Here is an 18643-nt window from a genome sequence, read left to right on the forward strand (position 1 = left end):
GAATCTGGGTTACAACAATAATAACAACAATAATAATAAAGTTGGAAGGGACCTTGGAGGTCATCTAATCCAACCCCCTGCTCAGGCAGGAAACCCTATACCATTTCAGACAAATGGCTGACCAGTCTCTTCTTATAAACTTCCAGTGTTGGAGCATTCACCGCTTCTGGAGGCAGGTTGTTCCACTGGTTAATTGTTCTAACTGTCAGGAAGTTTCTCCTTAGTTCTAGGTTGTAAGTAACCCCGTGGTAGATCCGTCGTAATTTCGAAATGGACCAGTCACATGTTAAGGACTACCTGTGCGTTATTTGGAAATACAAGGGCTGCATATTGTAGGCGTGACATAGTAAAGAGTTCATAGCAATTGTAGAACTAGGGGTGGCTGCAGGTTGTGGTTAAAAAAAAACTCACGCCACAATGGTTTGATCAAAGATTAACTAGTTTTGTGTGTGTGTGTGTGTGTGTGTGCGTGTTGCATGCACATCTTCCTTTCCTTGAGGAGTTTCCATCAGTTGCTTCTTGTCCTGCCTTCAGGTGCTTTGGAGAATAGCTTGACCCCCTCTTTTTTGTGGCAGCGCCTCAAATATTGGAAGACTGCTATCCTGTCCTTCCTTTCATTAAACTAGACTAATTTTGTCACTTGGTCAAACAATAAAATAAGATTGGTTTGGCATGATCAGTTTTGAACGAACCCGTATTGGCAAAACTAGATGCAATGTCCCAAGTGTGTACTCCAAAGCACTATAAAAGTGGTACTAATCTTGGTTTATCAGTACCAGAGAATAGAATAGAATAGAATAGAATAGAATAGAATAGAATAGAATAGAATAGAATAGAATAGAATAGAATAGAGCTGGAAGAGACCTTGGAGGTCTTCTAGTCCAGCCCCCTGCTCAAGCAGGAGAACCTACACCGTTTCAGACAGGTGAATCTCCAGTCTCTTCTTAAAAACCTCCAGTGATGGAGCGCCCACAATTTCTGGTGGCAAGCTGTTCCACTGGTTGATTGTCCTCACTGTCAGGAAGTTTCTCCTTAATTCCAGGTTGCTTCTCTCCTTGATCAGTTTCCAACCATTGTTTCTCATCCTTCCCTCTCTGGTGCTTTGGGAATAGTTTGACCCCCTCTTCTTGGTGGCAGCTCCTCAGATACTGGAACTCTGCTATCGTGTCTCCCCTATTTCTTCTTTTCTTTAGACTAGCCAAACCCAAATCCCGCAGCCATTCTTCGTATGTTTTAGTCTCCAGGCCTTGGATCATCTTAGTTGCTCTTCTCTGATTTTTTTTTTCCAAACTCTCAACATCTTTTTTGCAATATGGTGACCAAAACTGGCTGCCGTATTCTACGTGTGGTCTTACTAGGGCTTTGTAAAGTGGTAATAGTACTTCACATGATCAGAGAGAAACATCCCAGCTTCTGACAGGACTTCTACTGCCTTCCAGGAGGTTTTCGTTTCCAGCTAACAGATTTGACAGAACCTTTTGGGAAAGTAACTCCTCGGCCAAAACTTTCCCACTGGCGAAGACAGGCGTACAAGCCCAAAGTGCGTTGACGGTGTTTGGATCCACATCTGTTGCATTCCAGAATCGGTTCTCAAGGCAGAAAATGTGCGTTCAAGCCACTTCTGGTGCTCTTTCCACAGAATATCTGTCTGCGCTTTCCGTTCACAACTTGTCAACACCCTGCCTTTGGTTATTATAAGTTGCCCGCTCCTCAGAGCAGGCCTTGTGAGAGGAGTGGGCTGACAGCTATATACTAGAAGCCGCCTTGGAGTCTTTCAGATGTTTTCAGTTTATGATCAAGGATAATTTTTAGGTTCCAGTTTGAAGCCCCTATCCTGAAGGATACAGGGAATCCTTGACTTAACACCATTCTATTCTATTCTATTCTATTCTATTCTATTCTATTCTATTCTATTCTATTCTATTCTTCATTTCTCTATTCTAATTCTGTTCTATTCTTCATTTCTCTATTCTAATTCTATTCTATTCTATTCTTCACTTCTCTGTTCTATTTCTAGTCTAGTCTAGTATATTCTATTCTAGTTTATTCTTCATTTCTCTATTCTATTTCTATTCTATTCTATTCTTCATTTTTCTATTCTATTCATTTCTTCTATTTCTAGTCTGTTCTATTCTTCATTTTTCTAGTTTATTCTTCATTTCTCTATTCTATTTCTAGTCTAGTCTAGTATATTCTATTCTAGTTTATTCTTCATTTTTCTATTCTATTTCTATTCTTTTCATTTCTTCTATTTCTAGTCTGTTCTATTCTTCATTTTTCTATTCTATTTCTATTCTATTCTTCATTTCTCTATTCTATTTCTATTCTATTCTATTCTTCATTTTTCTATTCTATTTCTATTCTATTCATTTCTTCTATTTCTAGTCTCTTCTATTCTTCATTTTTCTATTCTATTTCTATTCTATTCTATTCTTCATTTCTCTATTCTATTTCTAGTCTAGTATATTCTATTCTATTCTTCATTTCTCTATTCTATTTCTAGTCTAGTATATTCTATTCTATTCATTTCTCTATTCTATTTCTATTCTATTCTTCATTTTTCTATTCTATTTCTATTCTATTCATTTCTCTATTTCTAGTCTGTTCTATTCTTCATTTTTCTATTCTATTTCTATTCTATTCATTTCTCTCTTCTATTTCTATTCTATTCTTCATTTTTCTAATCTATTTCTATTCTGTTCTTCATTTCTCTATTCTATTCTTCATTTTTCTAATCTATTTCTATTCTATTCTATTCTACTCTTTCTGAGAATCGGAAAGAGTGACTCTCAACGAGTCAACAATTCTCAGAACGAATGCTAACGACCAGATGACTGCAAGGAATGTAATTTGTTCCATCCTCCACCAGGATGGACGAATAATAGGCCATTTGTCAGACAGCCATTTGTCTGAAATGGTATAGGCAAAGGACGGACTCGTCCCCCAACCTGATCTACTGGAGGTTCCAGGGAAGGTTGAAGAAGAAGAAGAAGAAGAAGAAGAAGAAGAAGAAGAAGAAGAAGAAGAAGAAGAAGAAGAAGAAGAAGAAGAAGAAGAAGAAGAAGAAGAAGAAGAAGAAGAAGAAGAAGAAGAACTTCTTCTTCTTCTTCTTCTTCTTCTTCTCCTCTTCTTCTTCTTCTTCTTCTTCTTCTTCTAATTATTATTATTATTATTATTATTATTATTATTATTATTATTATTATTATTATTATTATTATTATTATTAGGCGGCTCTTTGGGTCCTCCCAAATGAAAACTGTCAGGATTGGTGGATTCTCCTGCAAGCTACAACCCCGTGATTTCTCTCCCCCCCTCCCCTATTTGAAACCTAAGAAAAGGGTTAATTTCCCCCAGGGGTGGCATTTCCTGTTGCCAGCTTGTCTTCTTCCACGTCATTCTCTTCTCCTTTGATGAATTCTTCACCTGCCACCATCTGCTGGTCCCAGCATTTAAGAGAGCACCACCCTGGCTTCCTAACCCGGGGCCCGAAGTAAATTAGAAACCAAAGTGATTTCTCAAGGCACAATTCCAGGGGTCCCGTGGAGAGCTAATGATGCATCAAGGGGTGGACGATGAAGCCCTTTGAAGTTGCTTGTCAGATTTGTAACATCTCACCGGGAGGACGTTGTTCCTCCAAGCTTGGTGTGACCTTGCTAAGCTCTAGAGCAGGGGTAGTCAACCTTGGCTCTTTTATGACTCGTGGACTTCAACTCCCAGAATTCCTGAGCCAGCTTAGCTGGCTCAGGAATTCTGGGAGTTGAAGTCCACGAGTCATAAAAGAGCCAAGGTTGACTACCCCTGCTCTAGAGGTTGCGGCCCAGGGTACACGTCCCAGTCCCCCCCCCCATCTCGGCTATTTCTTCGGAGGGAGCCCCATCAAAATATTGAAAGTATTGACTACCCACCCCCCCAAGGAGGGGGGGGGAAACCTCTTTGGTGTTTGACCTTTGAAGCAATCTAGGACCGTCAATAAAAAAAAATAAAAAATCATCGGGTGGTTAGATGGTCGGGCCTGCTGCCAATTTTGCTGTCGGGAGGATTTGGAGCCTTGAAGCAAAGATCTGAGTAACCATGGCAACCAGGAAGTCAGGCCTCTGCAATCCCGCAAGCAGGAATCCATAAATCACGAGTTGCCTAAATGCAAACGCCGGGGAGTTGCAGGTAAGAGAGGCTGGCCAGGGGATGAAAAAAGGATTGCAAAAAGGATTCCTTTTGGAGGAAAGGACGGCTGCCTTTTTTGAGATGTCAGAGCAGATTTTATGCGGAGCCCTAAGGAAAGAAAGAAAGAAAGAAAGAAAGAAAGAAAGATAGATAGATAGATAGATAGATAGATAGATAGATAGATAGATAGATAGATAGATAGATAGATAGATAGATAGATAGATGATAGATAGATAGATAGATAGATAGGAGAGGGAGAGATGATGGAAATAGACAGACATATGATTGACAGACAGACAGACACATAGATGAGAGAGGGAGAGAGAAGATAGAGATGAAAATAGGCAGACAGACAGACAAAAAGAGATAGATAGATAGATAGATAGATAGATAGATAGATAGATAGATAGATAGATGATAGATAGATAGATAGATAGATAGATAGATAGATAGATAGATAGATAGATAGATAGATAGATAGATAGATAGATAGATAGGAGAGGGAAAGATGATGGAAATAGACAGATACGATAGATAGACAAACAGACAGAGACAGACAGATGAGAGAGAGAGAAGATAGAGATGAAAATAGACAGACACAGACAAAAAGAGATGGAGATAGATAGATAGATAGATAGATAGATAGATAGATAGATAGATAGATAGATAGATAGATAGATAGATAGATAGGAGAGGGAAAGATGATGGAAATAGACAGATACGATAGATAGACAAACAGACAGAGACAGACAGATGAGAGAGAGAGATGATAGAGATGAAAATAGACAGACAGATACAGATAGATAGACAGATAGACAGACAGACAGAAAGAGATGGAAATAAACAGACAGAAAGAGATGGAGACAGACAGACACAGACAGACAGACAGACAGACAGACAGACAGACAGACAGACAGATAGATAGATAGATAGATAGATAGATAGGAGAGGGAGAGATGATGGAAATAGACAGACAGATACGATAGATAGACAGACTAGATAGATAGATAGATAGATAGATAGATAGATAGATAGATAGATAGATAGATAGATAGATAGATAGATAGATAGATAGATAGATAGATAGAATGATAGAAGAGAGATAGATAGAATGATAGAAGAGAGATAGATAGATAGATAGATAGATAGATAGATAGATAGATAGATGAGAGAGATGATAGATAGATAGATAGATAGATAGATAGATAGATAGATAGATAGATAGATAGATAGATAGATAGATAGATAGATAGATAACCTTTATTATCATTTTTTTACTGTGGGCACAATGGCACACATTAAAAATGAAATTTTGTTGCTTGCTCTCAAAGTATACACACATTTAAATATACTATATACAACATATGTATAGACCTACACCCTTACATATAAGTAACATATAAATATTAATCACTGTCCATCTTGAATATATAACGGAAGGAGTAAGCTTGAAAGTTCACAAGGTTGATAGTGTATGGAACAAAACTGACTGAACCTGGATGTTCTGCTTCGGATACCACGAAGCCCCCCCCCCCCCGTCCCAGAAGGTAACAAGGAAAACAGGTTGTGAGGAGGGTGTGTAGTGTCCCAGATAATCTTACGGACCCTGCTCAAGCAGCGCTTCTGTGCTATGTCCTGGATGGGAGGGAGGGAACTGCCAATGATCTTTTCGGCCGTCCTCACCACTCTCTGCACCGCCTTCCTATCTGAAGCAGGGATGCTTCCAAACCAGACTGTGATGCTGTATGACAGGATGCTCTCGATCGTCCCTCTGTAGAAAGTGGTCAGGACAGGGGAAGGAAGATGTGCTTTTCTCATGCGACGCAGAAAATGCAGGCGCAGCTGTGCCCACTTCACCAGTGTCTCGCTGTTGAGCGACCAAGCGAGTCTACTTGTTAGGGATGTCTTGCAAGGAAGGAAGAAGTAGGCTTTGGATGGGTGGATTTGTAGTTTGTTTGTTTTTTTAATCCACCTGGATCAGAGGTTTACAGCTCTTACTTTTGGTACAGGTTTCTTTTTTTGTTTTTTTAAATGTAACGGATGTTTATTTATTTATTTATTTATTTATTAAATTTATATCCCGCCCTTCTCCTTGCGGACTCAGTCTAATGTTCAGTCTAATGATCAACAGATGCTAAATACAAGGGCAGTGAGCATCAGTGAAGGTGTCTCCAACCGTGGCAACTTTTTAAAGACTTGTGGACTTCAACTCCCAGAATTCTGTCTGGCTGGGGAATTCTGGGAATTGAAGTCCATAAGTCTTAAATTGTCTGGAGATTTTCACTCATCCAGGTTGTGGTTGTCCCAAATGTGCTTTTTTCCCCCCCTTCAAAAGGCAGCTAGACTTTCTTTAACTATTAGACTATTCAGTGGATCTGGTACAGCTGCGTGTTTCTTTAGCACGGTGCACATTTTAAAAATATAAAGAGAAGGAGAAACAGAATGAAGAAGAGGAATAGTGTCCTAATAACATTCGGAACAGAATTGCTGTCATTCCTGTAGGCAAGGAAGGTAAATCAGATGCCTTTTTAATGTAAGATGGGAGAAAACCAAGGCGTTAACATTTTGTGTCACCTGATGGGCAGCTAAATGTCTATGGAGATTCTCGGTCATCTATAAGAATAGAATAGAATAGAATAGAATAGAATAGAATAGAATAGAATAGAACAGAACTAAGAATAGGAATAGAGTAGAGCAGAACAGAATAGAATAGAATAATGATAGAATAGAATAGAATAGAATAGAATAGAATAGAATAGAATAGAATAGAACAGAACTAAGAATAGGAGTAGAGAAGAGCAGAGCAGAGTAGAATAGAATAATGATAGAATAGAATAGACTAGATAGAATAGAATAGAATAGAATAATGATAGAATAGAATAATGATAAGATAGAATAGAATAGAATAGAATAGAATAGAATAATGATAGAACAGAACAGAACTAAGAATAGGAGTAGAATAGAATAGAGTAGAGTAGAATAGAGTAGAGTAGAGTAGAATAATGATAGAATAGAATAGAATAGAATAGAATAGAATAATGATAGAACAGAACTAAGAATAGGAGTAGAATAGAATAGAGTAGAGTAGAGTAGAGTAGAATAATGATAGAATAGAACAGAACAGAACTAAGAATAGGAATAGAGTAGAGCAGAACAGAATAGAATAGAATAGAGCTGGAAGGGACCTTGGAGGTCTTCTAGTCCAGCCCCCTGCTCATTTCAGACAAGTGAAATGTCATCTCTTTCTTTGTTCTTAAACCCTCTAACTTTATTTTTACTGAAAAATCAGTCGTAGCTTTAAGATGGGAAAAGAACCCTTGAAATAAGCACCAGTTCCTGGATCGTTAAGTTGCAGATCCCTGTACTAAGAAGTTGCGTTAACTTGTTTGCTACACTCAAGTATTCATTCATCTTGGTCTAAAACGATACAGATAGTCCTCGACTTAACAACGGTTCCTTTAGTGACCATTCAGGGTTACAAAGTTACAACGGCACTGAAAAATGAGGACCATGTTTCACCGCTACAACTTTTGCAGCATCACCATAATCAGGTGATCAAAATTCAGCCGCTTGGCAACTGACTCACATTTATGACGGTTACAGTGTCACGTCCCCTTTTGCGACCTGCCGACCAGCAAAGTCAATGGGGGAATCCAGATTCACTTAACAACCGGGTTACTAATTTTAACAACGGCGGGGATTCATTAAAGAGCTGTGGTAAAAATGGGGCAAAACTCGCTTAACAAAGGTCTCACTTAGCAACGGAAATTTGGGAGCCCCATTGTGGTCGTATAAGTCGAGGACCCCCTGAATTCCTGCCTTTGACTGGGTAAAATATGCAAGCCCTCGCGGAAAGCCACCAACAAACAGCGAAGCAATTATAGTCTTTCCTCCTTTTCTTTTAAAAAATAAAGACTCGTGAGGCAATCGTTGTTGGCCGTGAATCAATGTTTATGTTACCTTCCTTAGGCAAAATGAGTAAAAGCTAATGTTTTCCTTTAAAAGAAATCCTAATTCTCATTAGCATGAAATAGCATTATTAGAAGCACACTTGCAAGCACGGATGCTTTGTTGTATATTTGGCTGAATCTGAAGTTATTTGCCCACTTAGTCATCATTATTCCAGTTGTTTTTCTGGCAGGTGCAGACCGGAAAACCAAAGATTAACAAAAAGCGCCATCTTGTGCAATCAGATGCGGTATCCGGGTCTCACTGGGCATTTTTACATGTCCGCCTTTATTGCATAGGGCCATCGTTGCTTCGGCCGTCCACAACAGGCGCTTGCCATCTGTGTTAAAGTGGAGGGCGGTGTGGGGTGCTGCTCGTAGAACAGGGGTCTCCAATGTTGGCAACTTTATGACTTGTGGACTTCAACTCCCAGAATTCCTCAGCCAGCCATTCCCAGAATTCCTCAGCCAGCCATGCTGGCTGAGGAATTCTGGGAGTTAAAAGTCCACAAGTCTTCAAGTGGCTGAGGAATTCTGCTTCATGCTGGCTGGGGGATTCTGGGAGTTGAAGTCCACAAGTCTTCAAATGGCTGAGGAATTCTGCTTCATGCTGGCTGGGGAATTCTGGGAGTTGAAGTCCACAAGTCTTCAAGTGGCTGGGGCATTCTGCTTCATGCTGGCTGGGGGATTCTGGGAGTTGAAGTCCACATGTCTTCAAGTGGCTGGGGCATTCTGCTTCATGCTGGCTGGGGGATTCTGGGAGTTGAAGTCAACAAGGCTTCATGATGGCTGGGGAATTCTGGGAGTTGAAGTCCACACGTCGTCAAGTGGCTGGGGCATTCTGCTTCATGCTGCCTCAGGAATTCTGGGAGTTGAAGTCCACAAGTCTTCAAGTGGCTGGGGAATTCTGCTTCATGCTGGCTGGGGGATTCTGGGAGTTGAAGTCCACACGTCTTCAAGTGGCTGGGGCATTCTGCTTCATGCTGCCTCAGGAATTCTGGGAGTTGAAGTCCACCAGCCATAAAGGGACCATAGTTCCCCCATGTTGGCTCAGGCATTCTGGGAGTTGAAGTCCACCAGTCATAAAGGAACCATAGTTCCCTCATGCTGGCTCAGGAATTCTGGGAGTTGAAGTCCAGAAGTCATCAAGGGGGGCCATGATTCCCCCATGCTGGCTCAGGAATTCTGGGAGTTGAAGTCCAGAAGTCATCAAGGGGGGCCATGGTTCCTCCATGCTGGCTCAGGAATTCTAGGAGTTGGTCCACGAGTCATGAAGGGGGCCATAGTTCCCCCATGCTGGCTCAGGAATTCTGGGAGTTGAAGTCCAGAAGTCATCAAGGGACCATGGTTCTCCACCTCTGTTTTAGATTGATTGGCATGTGTCGAGCACAGAGCACTTACCCACTTAATCATCATCTTCCTTTTACCTATTTTCCAGGAATTACCAGTTCTCACCTAAAAGCAGACCAGGCTTTGCTCCACAGTAAGAACGAATGTTCTGCTTCGGCTGCAGTGACACGTCGGAAACCAGCATCTCTCAACGGCATTGCCGTGTCTTCAACGCCTATCTTATCACTCTTACCTTCTCCACCAGCAGCAGAAACAGGTAAACTGTCACAAAGACGAGTCAGTTGCCAAGCGTCCAAATCTGGATCACGTGACCGCGGGGATAAAACAGCTGGAAGTCACTTTTTTCAGTGCTGTTGTAACTTTATAAACGGTCACGAAATGAGGACTTCCCTGGAGTTTCTCCGTCATAGAATCGTACCTATAATCGGTTGATTAAAAATCTGTCTTAAATCCAAGATACCTATTCAAGCTTTCTTAAAATCCCCAGTCGAACGTGGCTGTTTTCCATCAAACGTATTCCGTGAAATCCTCCCTATTAGAATCAAATTAAGGATAGCTTCCTGGTGTCTTTTTCCATGTTTTTTGTAAGAGGGAGAAATGTCAGATTTTCCTAGAAGCCAGCCTGCGCTGCAGACTTTGTTCTGAACAGATCAGTAGTGGCCAAAATTGTGGAAACCTTTTGGGAAAAGTGTATTTTTGAGGTTGGATGGCTAATAACACCTCTTTTTTGGGGGAGTAGTACCATAAAATTATATATCAATTGAAAGATAATTTAATCAAGAACATAATGCCAACAAGGTTTGTTCAATTACCTGTACTGTATTCTATGAAAAGTTATAGCCAAATAACCAGAAAAAGGAAGCACACCTTGCTTAGGTTGATCTCAGGTAGCTTTCCTTCACCTGATTGTAGCCAATGAGCATGAGTGTTTAGAGAGCCAAATCATTAAAGCAATCTTGCAGTATCGCGACACAACCTCTGCCCTTTCCTGTGTGCATTGTGATGTTGCAATCACATATGAAGAGCGTGAAACCTCTATTCCAATCATCTAATTGATTATGGGTCATTCAGTGGCGTTGACTCTTAGTGACCACCTATATGGATTTTCTCCATGATGATCTGTTTCTAACTTGGTCCTTCAGGGCTTCTAATGATGTACTCAACATCTATAACTACAGTAAATCCACCCATCTTGTTGTGGGTCCTCTTCTCTTTCCTTCCACCTTTACCAGCATTATAAACCACTCAAAGATAATTTAATCAAGAACGTACTGCAACAAAGTTTGTTCAATTATCTGTACTGTATTCTGTGAAAAGTTATAGCCAAATAACCAGAAAAAGGAAGCACAACTTGCTTAGGTTGATCTCAGGTAGCTTTCCTTCATCTGACTATAGCCAATGAGCATGCGTGTTTAGAGAGCCAATCGGGTGTCATCTTGTTTTGCCAATGAGCCAATCAGATCACAGTAGGATCTAGTTATTGTTGTCACGTATTTAAGCTGAGAGGAGGACATTTGTCAGTGTGTTATGTGATTGCTGTCAAGTTGGTTGGGGTTTTTTGTGTTCTTTCATTGAGTGAGCTTGTAAAATGTAATAAAATTAAAGTCATGGTGCAAAGAGTTGACCGGTTGCCCAGAAAGCGATGCAAAATAGTATGATTAAGTGAACAAGGCTACAGTTCTAAAGAAATTAGAAGAAAAATGGGTGGAAACTTAACCAAAGGTGGCATTTCTACTGCACACTTTTCCCAAAAGGTTTCCACAATTTTTTCCACGACTGTGGGATTAAATTCTCCCATCGCAACTACTTGGTTCTAAGATCTGCCATTACTTTCTGAAAGGTTTCATCCATATTTGTTTGAATCTAAGTGCTCAGAAGACGTCAACAACCGCCATATGGCTTTTAATTCCATTCTGCCCTTATTTATCCAGATGTTCTCAAGAGCATCCTCCATTTTGAATTCTCTTGCCTCTTTGATGGAGTCCTTTTCCTCAGATGCTCTGTTCCAGTCCGGTAGTCCTCGACTTTTGACCACAACGGAGCCCGAAATTTTACGTTGCTAAGCGAGACAGGTGTTAGGGGCATTTTGCCCCCTTTTACGACCTTTGTTAAGTGAGTCACTGCAGCTGTTAAGGGACTAACACCGTTTGTTAAGTGAAACTGGCTCCCCCTCTCCGTTGATGTGGCTTGTCAGAAGGTCGCAAAAGAGGATCACGTGACCCTGGGGGGACGCTGCGACCGTCATAAGTACAGGCCAGTCACCAAGCGTCCCGAGTTTTGATCACGTGACCGTGGAGAGGCTGCCACAGTTTCAAGTGTGAAAAACTGCCGTCGGTCCCCTTTTTTCAGCGCCGTTGTAACTTGGAACAGTCACTCAATGGATTGTTGTAACTTGAGGACTTCCTGTACCATTTACATTTATTAAGTCATAATTGTCTTTTTTGTGTAGGAGGTTTGCAACTAGGGCCAGGGTACTAGGGGCCCCCCAGCCACCCACGAGACACGTCGTGCTCCGTTTAATGACCTGCACAGTCATTTAACGACTGCATTGGGAGGTGGGATTATTGACCTGTTTGGTGGTAGCCTCCATTACAGTCATAGATTGAGGACTCTATAAGTACGAGGTTTCCCAGGGCTTCCCCCCACCTATGAGACACCCTCTGCCCAATTAGTAACCTTCAGTTAACAACTAGGCGGGGATGAGGGTCATTAACTGATGCAATCACATGATCAGCTTGCTTAATGACTGCGAGGAGGTCTACTTGAGGCCTACTTCCCAGAGCCTCCCCCAACCTTGAGGTACACTGTGCTCCACTTAACGACCCAATGTGGACACTTAACCACCTCACTGGGGCTGTTAAGCAAGTCAATCACACGGTGCCCTTATTTTAACGGCCGTCACAACTTGTGGCTGTAATGGGCAGGCTCCATGAGCAGTCATAGTTTGAGGAGAACCTGCATTACAAAACACTACTCCAGCTTTTAATCCTCCGTAAGTTGAAAGGACTCTCAGTCTCCTGGTGACTGGCCCAAAGTCACCCAGCTGTCTTTCATGGCTAAGGTGGGACGAGAACTCACTTCTCCTGGAGATTGGCCCAAAGTCTCCCAGTTGGCTTTCATGGTTAAGGTGGGACTAGAACTCTCAGTCTCCTGGTGACTGGCCCAAAGTCACCCAGCTGGCATTCATGGCTAAGGTGGGACTAGAACTCACTTCTCCTGGTGATTGGCCCAAAGTATCACAATTGGCTTTTATGGCTAAGGTGGACTAGAACTCTCAGTCTCCTGGTGATTGGCCCAAAGTCTCCCAGCTGTCTTTCATGGCTAAGGTGGGACTCGAACTCATGCTCTCTTTCCGTCCAGCCTGGTGCCTTAACCACTACACCAAACTGGTTCCCTTTAGTATTTGTCTTTAAATTATTATTAGTCTCTTTTTCTGGCCAAAGTGGGATTGATGTTACTTCCTGACTTTGCATGTTTCATGGATTCTGTACTGACTTGAAATCTTGTTGAGGGTAGCAGGCTATAAATAATTTAAGTGGCTCTGATATAAATAAATTAGTTTTAAGACTCGCTGATATGAATCAGTTTTTCTTAGGAAGGGCAAAAAGCATCTGGGTTGCCAAAACCAATTCCTTCTAAAGAACCTCAACTCCAGAATGTTAGACAATAAAAACAGAATTTCTCTGCAAGATTCTCCCTCCGTATCCGTTCATTGTCTCAGCATCCTACGGTAGAATTAACGACAAATGGACCAGTATCAATGACTATAATTTTTAGATGTATCTTCCCAATAATTCCAAAATGTTCCATTTTCCTAGGCCATTTCCCAATTTTTTTCAACCTTTACTCATGAATGTTTGTGGAGATTCTCAGTCATCCAGGTCATGGTTGTCCCACAGACAGTGGTGGGATTCAAGCCGGTTCGCACCGGTTCGGTAGAACCGGCAGCTAAATTTTGCTGAGTTCGGAGAACCACCTGAATGCACGCTGCTTCTGGAAGTCCAGTTTACGCCTCGGAGGCCTGGAGGAGGCCTCCCAGGCCTAGAATGGCCTACCGGAAGTGCATGGATGCCACTTCCGGAAGTCCGTTCTAGGCCTCGGAGGCCAGGAGGAGGCCTCCTAGAACGGCCTGCCAAAAAAGTGCATGGATGCCACTTCCAGAAGTCTGTTCTAGGCCTCGGAGGCCGGGAGGAAGTCTCCCACAACAGCCCGCCAAAAGTGCATGGATGCCACTTTTGGAAGTCCGTTCTAGGCCTCAGCAGCCCAGGCCTGCATCCAATAAGAGAACCGGTTGTTCAGGTATTTGAATCCCACCAGTGCCCACAGGTGCTTTTTTCACGAGACACCTGGACTCCCCACCACCCAGTCGGAGCTGAAGAAGCTTCTTGGATGAGAAGCGAAACATCTTCAAAGAAAAACAAGAAAGTCCAGTTGCCTCGTCGAAAAAAGCACCTTTGGTACTTTCCTCGTGGATTTTCAGCTTTCGTAAATGTTGACTTTGGCCCGCATTAATCATCGTTCATCAGGTATTTTGCAGGACGACATGTTGGGTAACCAACGTTCCCCACCTTGCTTGACTCTTGACCAGGGGTTAATCTCTCTTCTCTTTTGTCTTCTCCAGCCAGCTCGACCCTCAAGAAGAGATTCAAGCGGTGCGAAATCGAAGCAATCCAGTGCGAGGTGCGTAAGATGTGCAGCTACACCAAGGTCCTCTCCACAAAGAAGAACTTGGACCATGTCAACAAAATCCTGAAAGCCAAACGGTTGCAGAGACAATCCAAGACAGGGAATAATTTTGTCAAGAAGCGGCGAGGCCGTCCTCGGAAGCAGCCCCCTTCGTTTGACGACGACTCCAGAGACCAAATGCCTGTGCTGGAGAAATGCGTTGACCTGCCTTGCAAACGAGGTCAGCGGCTTCTCTTGAACTCTGTGGTCCTGGAACAGGCCAGCGGTCAAGATCCGGTGGCAGCCACCATTGAGGCGGTGGTGCACATGGCCCGGGAAACGTCCCAGTCTCCCCTCCTCCCGGTCCCTCCGCCTCGGACGCCAAGAGTCGGAAAGCGGAAAAGCAAGTCACAGCCGCATCCGGAGGACGAGGAAGACGAAGTGAAGGGGAAAAGGCATCGGAAAAACAGAGGAAGCGAGAACGAACACCTTCCCTAGTATCCAAGGTGGTCGAAGAAAGACAGAGGGGGGGGACGTCCCACCAGTAGGCCCGAGTGGACAATTCTACAGCCTCTACAGACTTGCTCTGTCTGTCAGTAGCACAGCAATCCTGAAGAATCCAGATGAAATTGGATCACTCCTTGTCGTCATCATCATCATCATCATCATCATCATCCTTGTCATTATTACAATAAGAACTCAACTGTGATGGGAACCCCTTGGTTAATAACAGGGGAGAAGGTACGGAAGAGGTTCTTCAAACTTAACTGAGTTTTGCTTTTTTTTTTTAATGTTCTTGTGGTTCAGACGAGTCACCCTTGTTCTTGTGTCTCCAGAAGTCCCCCCGACGGTAGGAGAACATGGTGTCCTCCCTTACCAGTGTGGTCAACACCTTTTTCTCAAATGATGTTCTTGCCCCCTTTTTTTTGGTAGGTCGTTGAAATCACCAGCAGCATTTCTGGACAGGGAAAGGTGGGGAATGGGGGCGGGGAATGTCTTCTCCACCTCACAGCTCTTAAATCACAAAAGTTCTACCCAGCAACCGAGACGCCGGGTTACATCTGAAAATTACATCCCCTTTTTTTCAAAACTGATAATAATAATAATGCAAGTTCCTCAAATGCCTGTTTCCTTTTTAACAAGGTTTCATGTTGGGTCTGGGAACATGAAAAGAACATTTGCCCAGGTTGACGGTCACCAAGCTTCTAACCCAGGGGTCTTCAAACTTGGCCACTGTAAGACTTGTGGACTTCAACTCCCAGAATTCCTCAGCCAGCCAGGGCTGGCTGAGGAATTCTGGGAGTTGAAGTCCGCAAGTCTTACAGTGGCCAAGTTTGAAGACCCTTGTTCTAACCCTAACCCAGTCTTGCGCGATCTTTGCCGCTAATTTTGAAGAGTATTGATTTTCTCTCTTCCATAGATGGCCCGGTGGAAAGGAAATTGGTTCCCCAACGAGTTGTGTAGGCAGAAAATCCAGAGTCACACAGGATAGGAGAAGGGATCCTTTTAGTCATCAAAGAGCTTGTGGTGTTCTCTCTCTCTCTCAACCAGTTGTTGCCCAGTGGATTGTGCATTTACAAAATGGCTGCCAGGGCTTGTTGCTTCATTTGAAAACTAAATTCATTTTTATTTTATTTTTTACTGTCCCAACTTAAGCACTCCGAAAGTCGACTGGCTGATAGGAAGAGGAATTTTCCAGCAAATTTTCAATTTGTTAAGTCAATTAGGAGAAAATGGAGACACCTATCCAGGTGTCTTCAAAAAACAAAAGAAAACAAAAATCAAGATGGCGGTCACAGTTATGTCTAAATATGCCTAAAATCAGTGCCTGAATTGAAGATGGCAATGGGGAGGGGGTGACCCTCAGCTTGGTTCTGTTGATTCACCCATGAATGCCCTTATAAGCTATCGGGGAAAAACAACAACAAAAAAGGAATATACAGTGATGCTATTTTCAACAAACCTTAAAAGGATCCAAGCCAGAAAAATAGAGGCTGCTCAAAACAAATTTGTGCTAATGATGAGAAACATTTCTGCAATTTGTGCCCAATGCTGGTTGTTTTTGTTTCGTTTTGTTTCGTTTTGTTTTCCAATACAGTGAAGAACAAGAAGGAAAAAAATAGGAAAAGCCATTTTGAAGTCATAATTTCACCGGAAAAAAAAATCTAACAGATGAAAACCGTGTAAATTTCTCAGCAGAGAACTTCTAAAATGAAAATTTTAAAATGACCAAGTGTTCTTATCTAATAATAATAATAATAATAATAATAATAATGTTAAAAAAAATCTAGATGTTCAAAAGATAGCGTTTGAATTAATGCCACTCTGGAGGTTTTTCCTCCCAAGATGTGGTTGCCTTAATAAATTGAAAAATATTTGGGGTGGGGCCGTTGTTGTTTTTTCCTGTATATAATTGTAATTATGAAGACGAAGGGAGAAATCACATCTGCATGGATTGGCCAACTTTTCTTTTTTTAAAGTTGTCATTTCCAATTGACCAGATCGAATACATATCATTCATCCCTTTCGCTGTTCTGCTTATTTTATAGCATCTTTTCATCCAAGAAAAGAGAAAAACAAAACAAAAAGGAAGATAAGGGCAGTTGTTGATAACTTCCTTTCCGTTCCCCCATTAATTTCATCTTATTGGGGAAAAAAGCAGGGCGTGATGTATGCAATTACCTCAGAGTGAAGAAGAAATTTTAGCCAAAAACAAAAACAAAAATTGAAATAAGTGAAGGCAGTTGCTTGAGTTTGGATTCAGTATGGGGATGATAACATCTGAGGAATATTTAGAACCGAAAATTCTCCTCCTTAAAATTCAGTAGATAAGCGTTACCCTATTCCTAAGATCATTTCACTGTTTCTGAAGCAGAAATCTATCTTTGCAACCATTAGCAAGGCCTCCTTGAGACCAGAAGTATCCTATTTTTGATCAGACAGGATTCCTCAAGAATGCAAAGCTCAAAGGGAACAGAATCGGATCAAAAATGAAAACAGATCTCATCCCATTAAAACAGGGGTCTTCAAACTTGGTCCTTCGATGACTTGTGGACTTCAACTCCCAGAATTCCTCAGTCAGGCACGTGTGCCTGGCTGAGGAATTCTGGGAGTTGAAGTCCACAAGTCATCGAAGGACCAAGTTTGAAGACCCCACAAGCCATAAATGGGTCAAATTTGAAGTGATAAAATGCAGACCACATCTTTCATTGTCCACATGCTCCATACCCTCTTGATGTATCTGTTCCATCCGTGCTGTGATTTGGCAAAAATGCTCATCGTCTTTCAAGGACACGTTTCATCAACCCTAGCAATGTCAACATCTCGGTTTTCGTTGCCATAATCCCGGTAAATTCGGAGCAGAGACAAACTCCAGCATCCACTTCTTCACTAGTATTTCATTGCATAGGTGTTTGGGATGCTACCAAAATAGGTGACTCAGAAGAACGTCATTTTTTTAGTGAGATGGATGGATTGATTGGGATTGCACCAAAGAAAGTTGACGTTAACTAAACAATAGTGATGATAATTAAAACAAGAGGACAGGCAATACCTGTAGTATGCTGGAGCAATTGTAGACGTGGCTCTTTAAGCAATGTAAGGAAGACCAACTTCTGCCAAGTGTTTTGAGAAATAGATAGGTGAGGATGCAAGGAACAGTTCAAGTAAATCTACATTGAGTGTCCTGTCTTGATGCAAGCCAACACAGATTGTTGACTACAGATTGTAGACTTTCAAGCGATACCATTTTAGTTTATCAAATCCCTTTTGGAGAAAATGACACTAGCACACATGAGTGAGACCCGCTGAAGTAGCCATTATGAGTCTCAATGTAAAATTCTCTCCTTCTCTTAATTCACTGGGTTCTCATTTTAACTCATCTTTTAATTTAATTTTAGTTTTAATTTCTCTTTCCTTGCAACCAAAGGATTAACTCTTCAGAAGCAGAGCGGGAATCTCTTGAGTGATTTTGAACCTGAGATGTTGCGTTATAGGTGATAATTGTTTTCTTGGGGATTTGATCACCAGGCAAAGGTCCTCTCAAGCCAATTTGTTTCTTTTGTCGACATTTAATGGATGAATTGTGTCTGATACCTCACTGTGCATATATATGCTCATAGGTACACTTGTAATTTGTTCTCCTGACAATGATAGACGCCGTCGGTGACTTCATTTACATATCGGTAAAGGATGGTTCTGCCATTGCTTCCTTCAAAACTTAATAATTTATACATGTAAAATATGTTGCCTCGTTTCCTATCATCGATGCGTTGAAGTTAAAATCCTGCAGCCCTTTCAACTTCAGAATTTCAAAATAGTAGTATATTTGAGGACTGGATTAAGATAAGTGGCCAGTTGTGTTTTATTTCCGGGGAACATCTAAAAACAATTAGCACAATTATTACAAATCCTTGAGACTTAGCAGTTAAAAAATAGGTTCTCCCCCCCCCCCCAAAAAAAAATCATAAATATAGGAATGAACACATCATGCAAAAATAAAGCTGTACTTTCAGGTTAAA

At 41.7% G+C, this 18643-nt stretch overlaps 1 protein-coding gene across 1 annotated transcript in view; it reads left to right on the forward strand.

Annotated features, from left to right (window-relative positions):
- Positions 1-14757, forward strand: part of SETBP1 (SET binding protein 1) — a 275749-nt gene extending 260992 nt beyond the window's left edge. Inside the window, exons 4-5 of the mRNA XM_029285964.1 lie at positions 9547-9714; positions 14080-14757. Of these exons, the coding sequence (XP_029141797.1) occupies positions 9547-9714; positions 14080-14621 (710 nt within the window). The 3' untranslated portion in view covers positions 14622-14757. The remainder of the gene's footprint in view (positions 1-9546; positions 9715-14079) is intronic.
- The last annotated feature ends 3886 nt before the right edge of the window (positions 14758-18643 follow it).

This window comes from Protobothrops mucrosquamatus, unplaced genomic scaffold, assembly GCF_001527695.2.
Source record: "Protobothrops mucrosquamatus isolate PMUCROS unplaced genomic scaffold, P.Mucros_1.0 scaffold2618, whole genome shotgun sequence".
In the NCBI taxonomy this organism is placed as follows: domain Eukaryota; kingdom Metazoa; phylum Chordata; class Lepidosauria; order Squamata; family Viperidae; genus Protobothrops; species Protobothrops mucrosquamatus.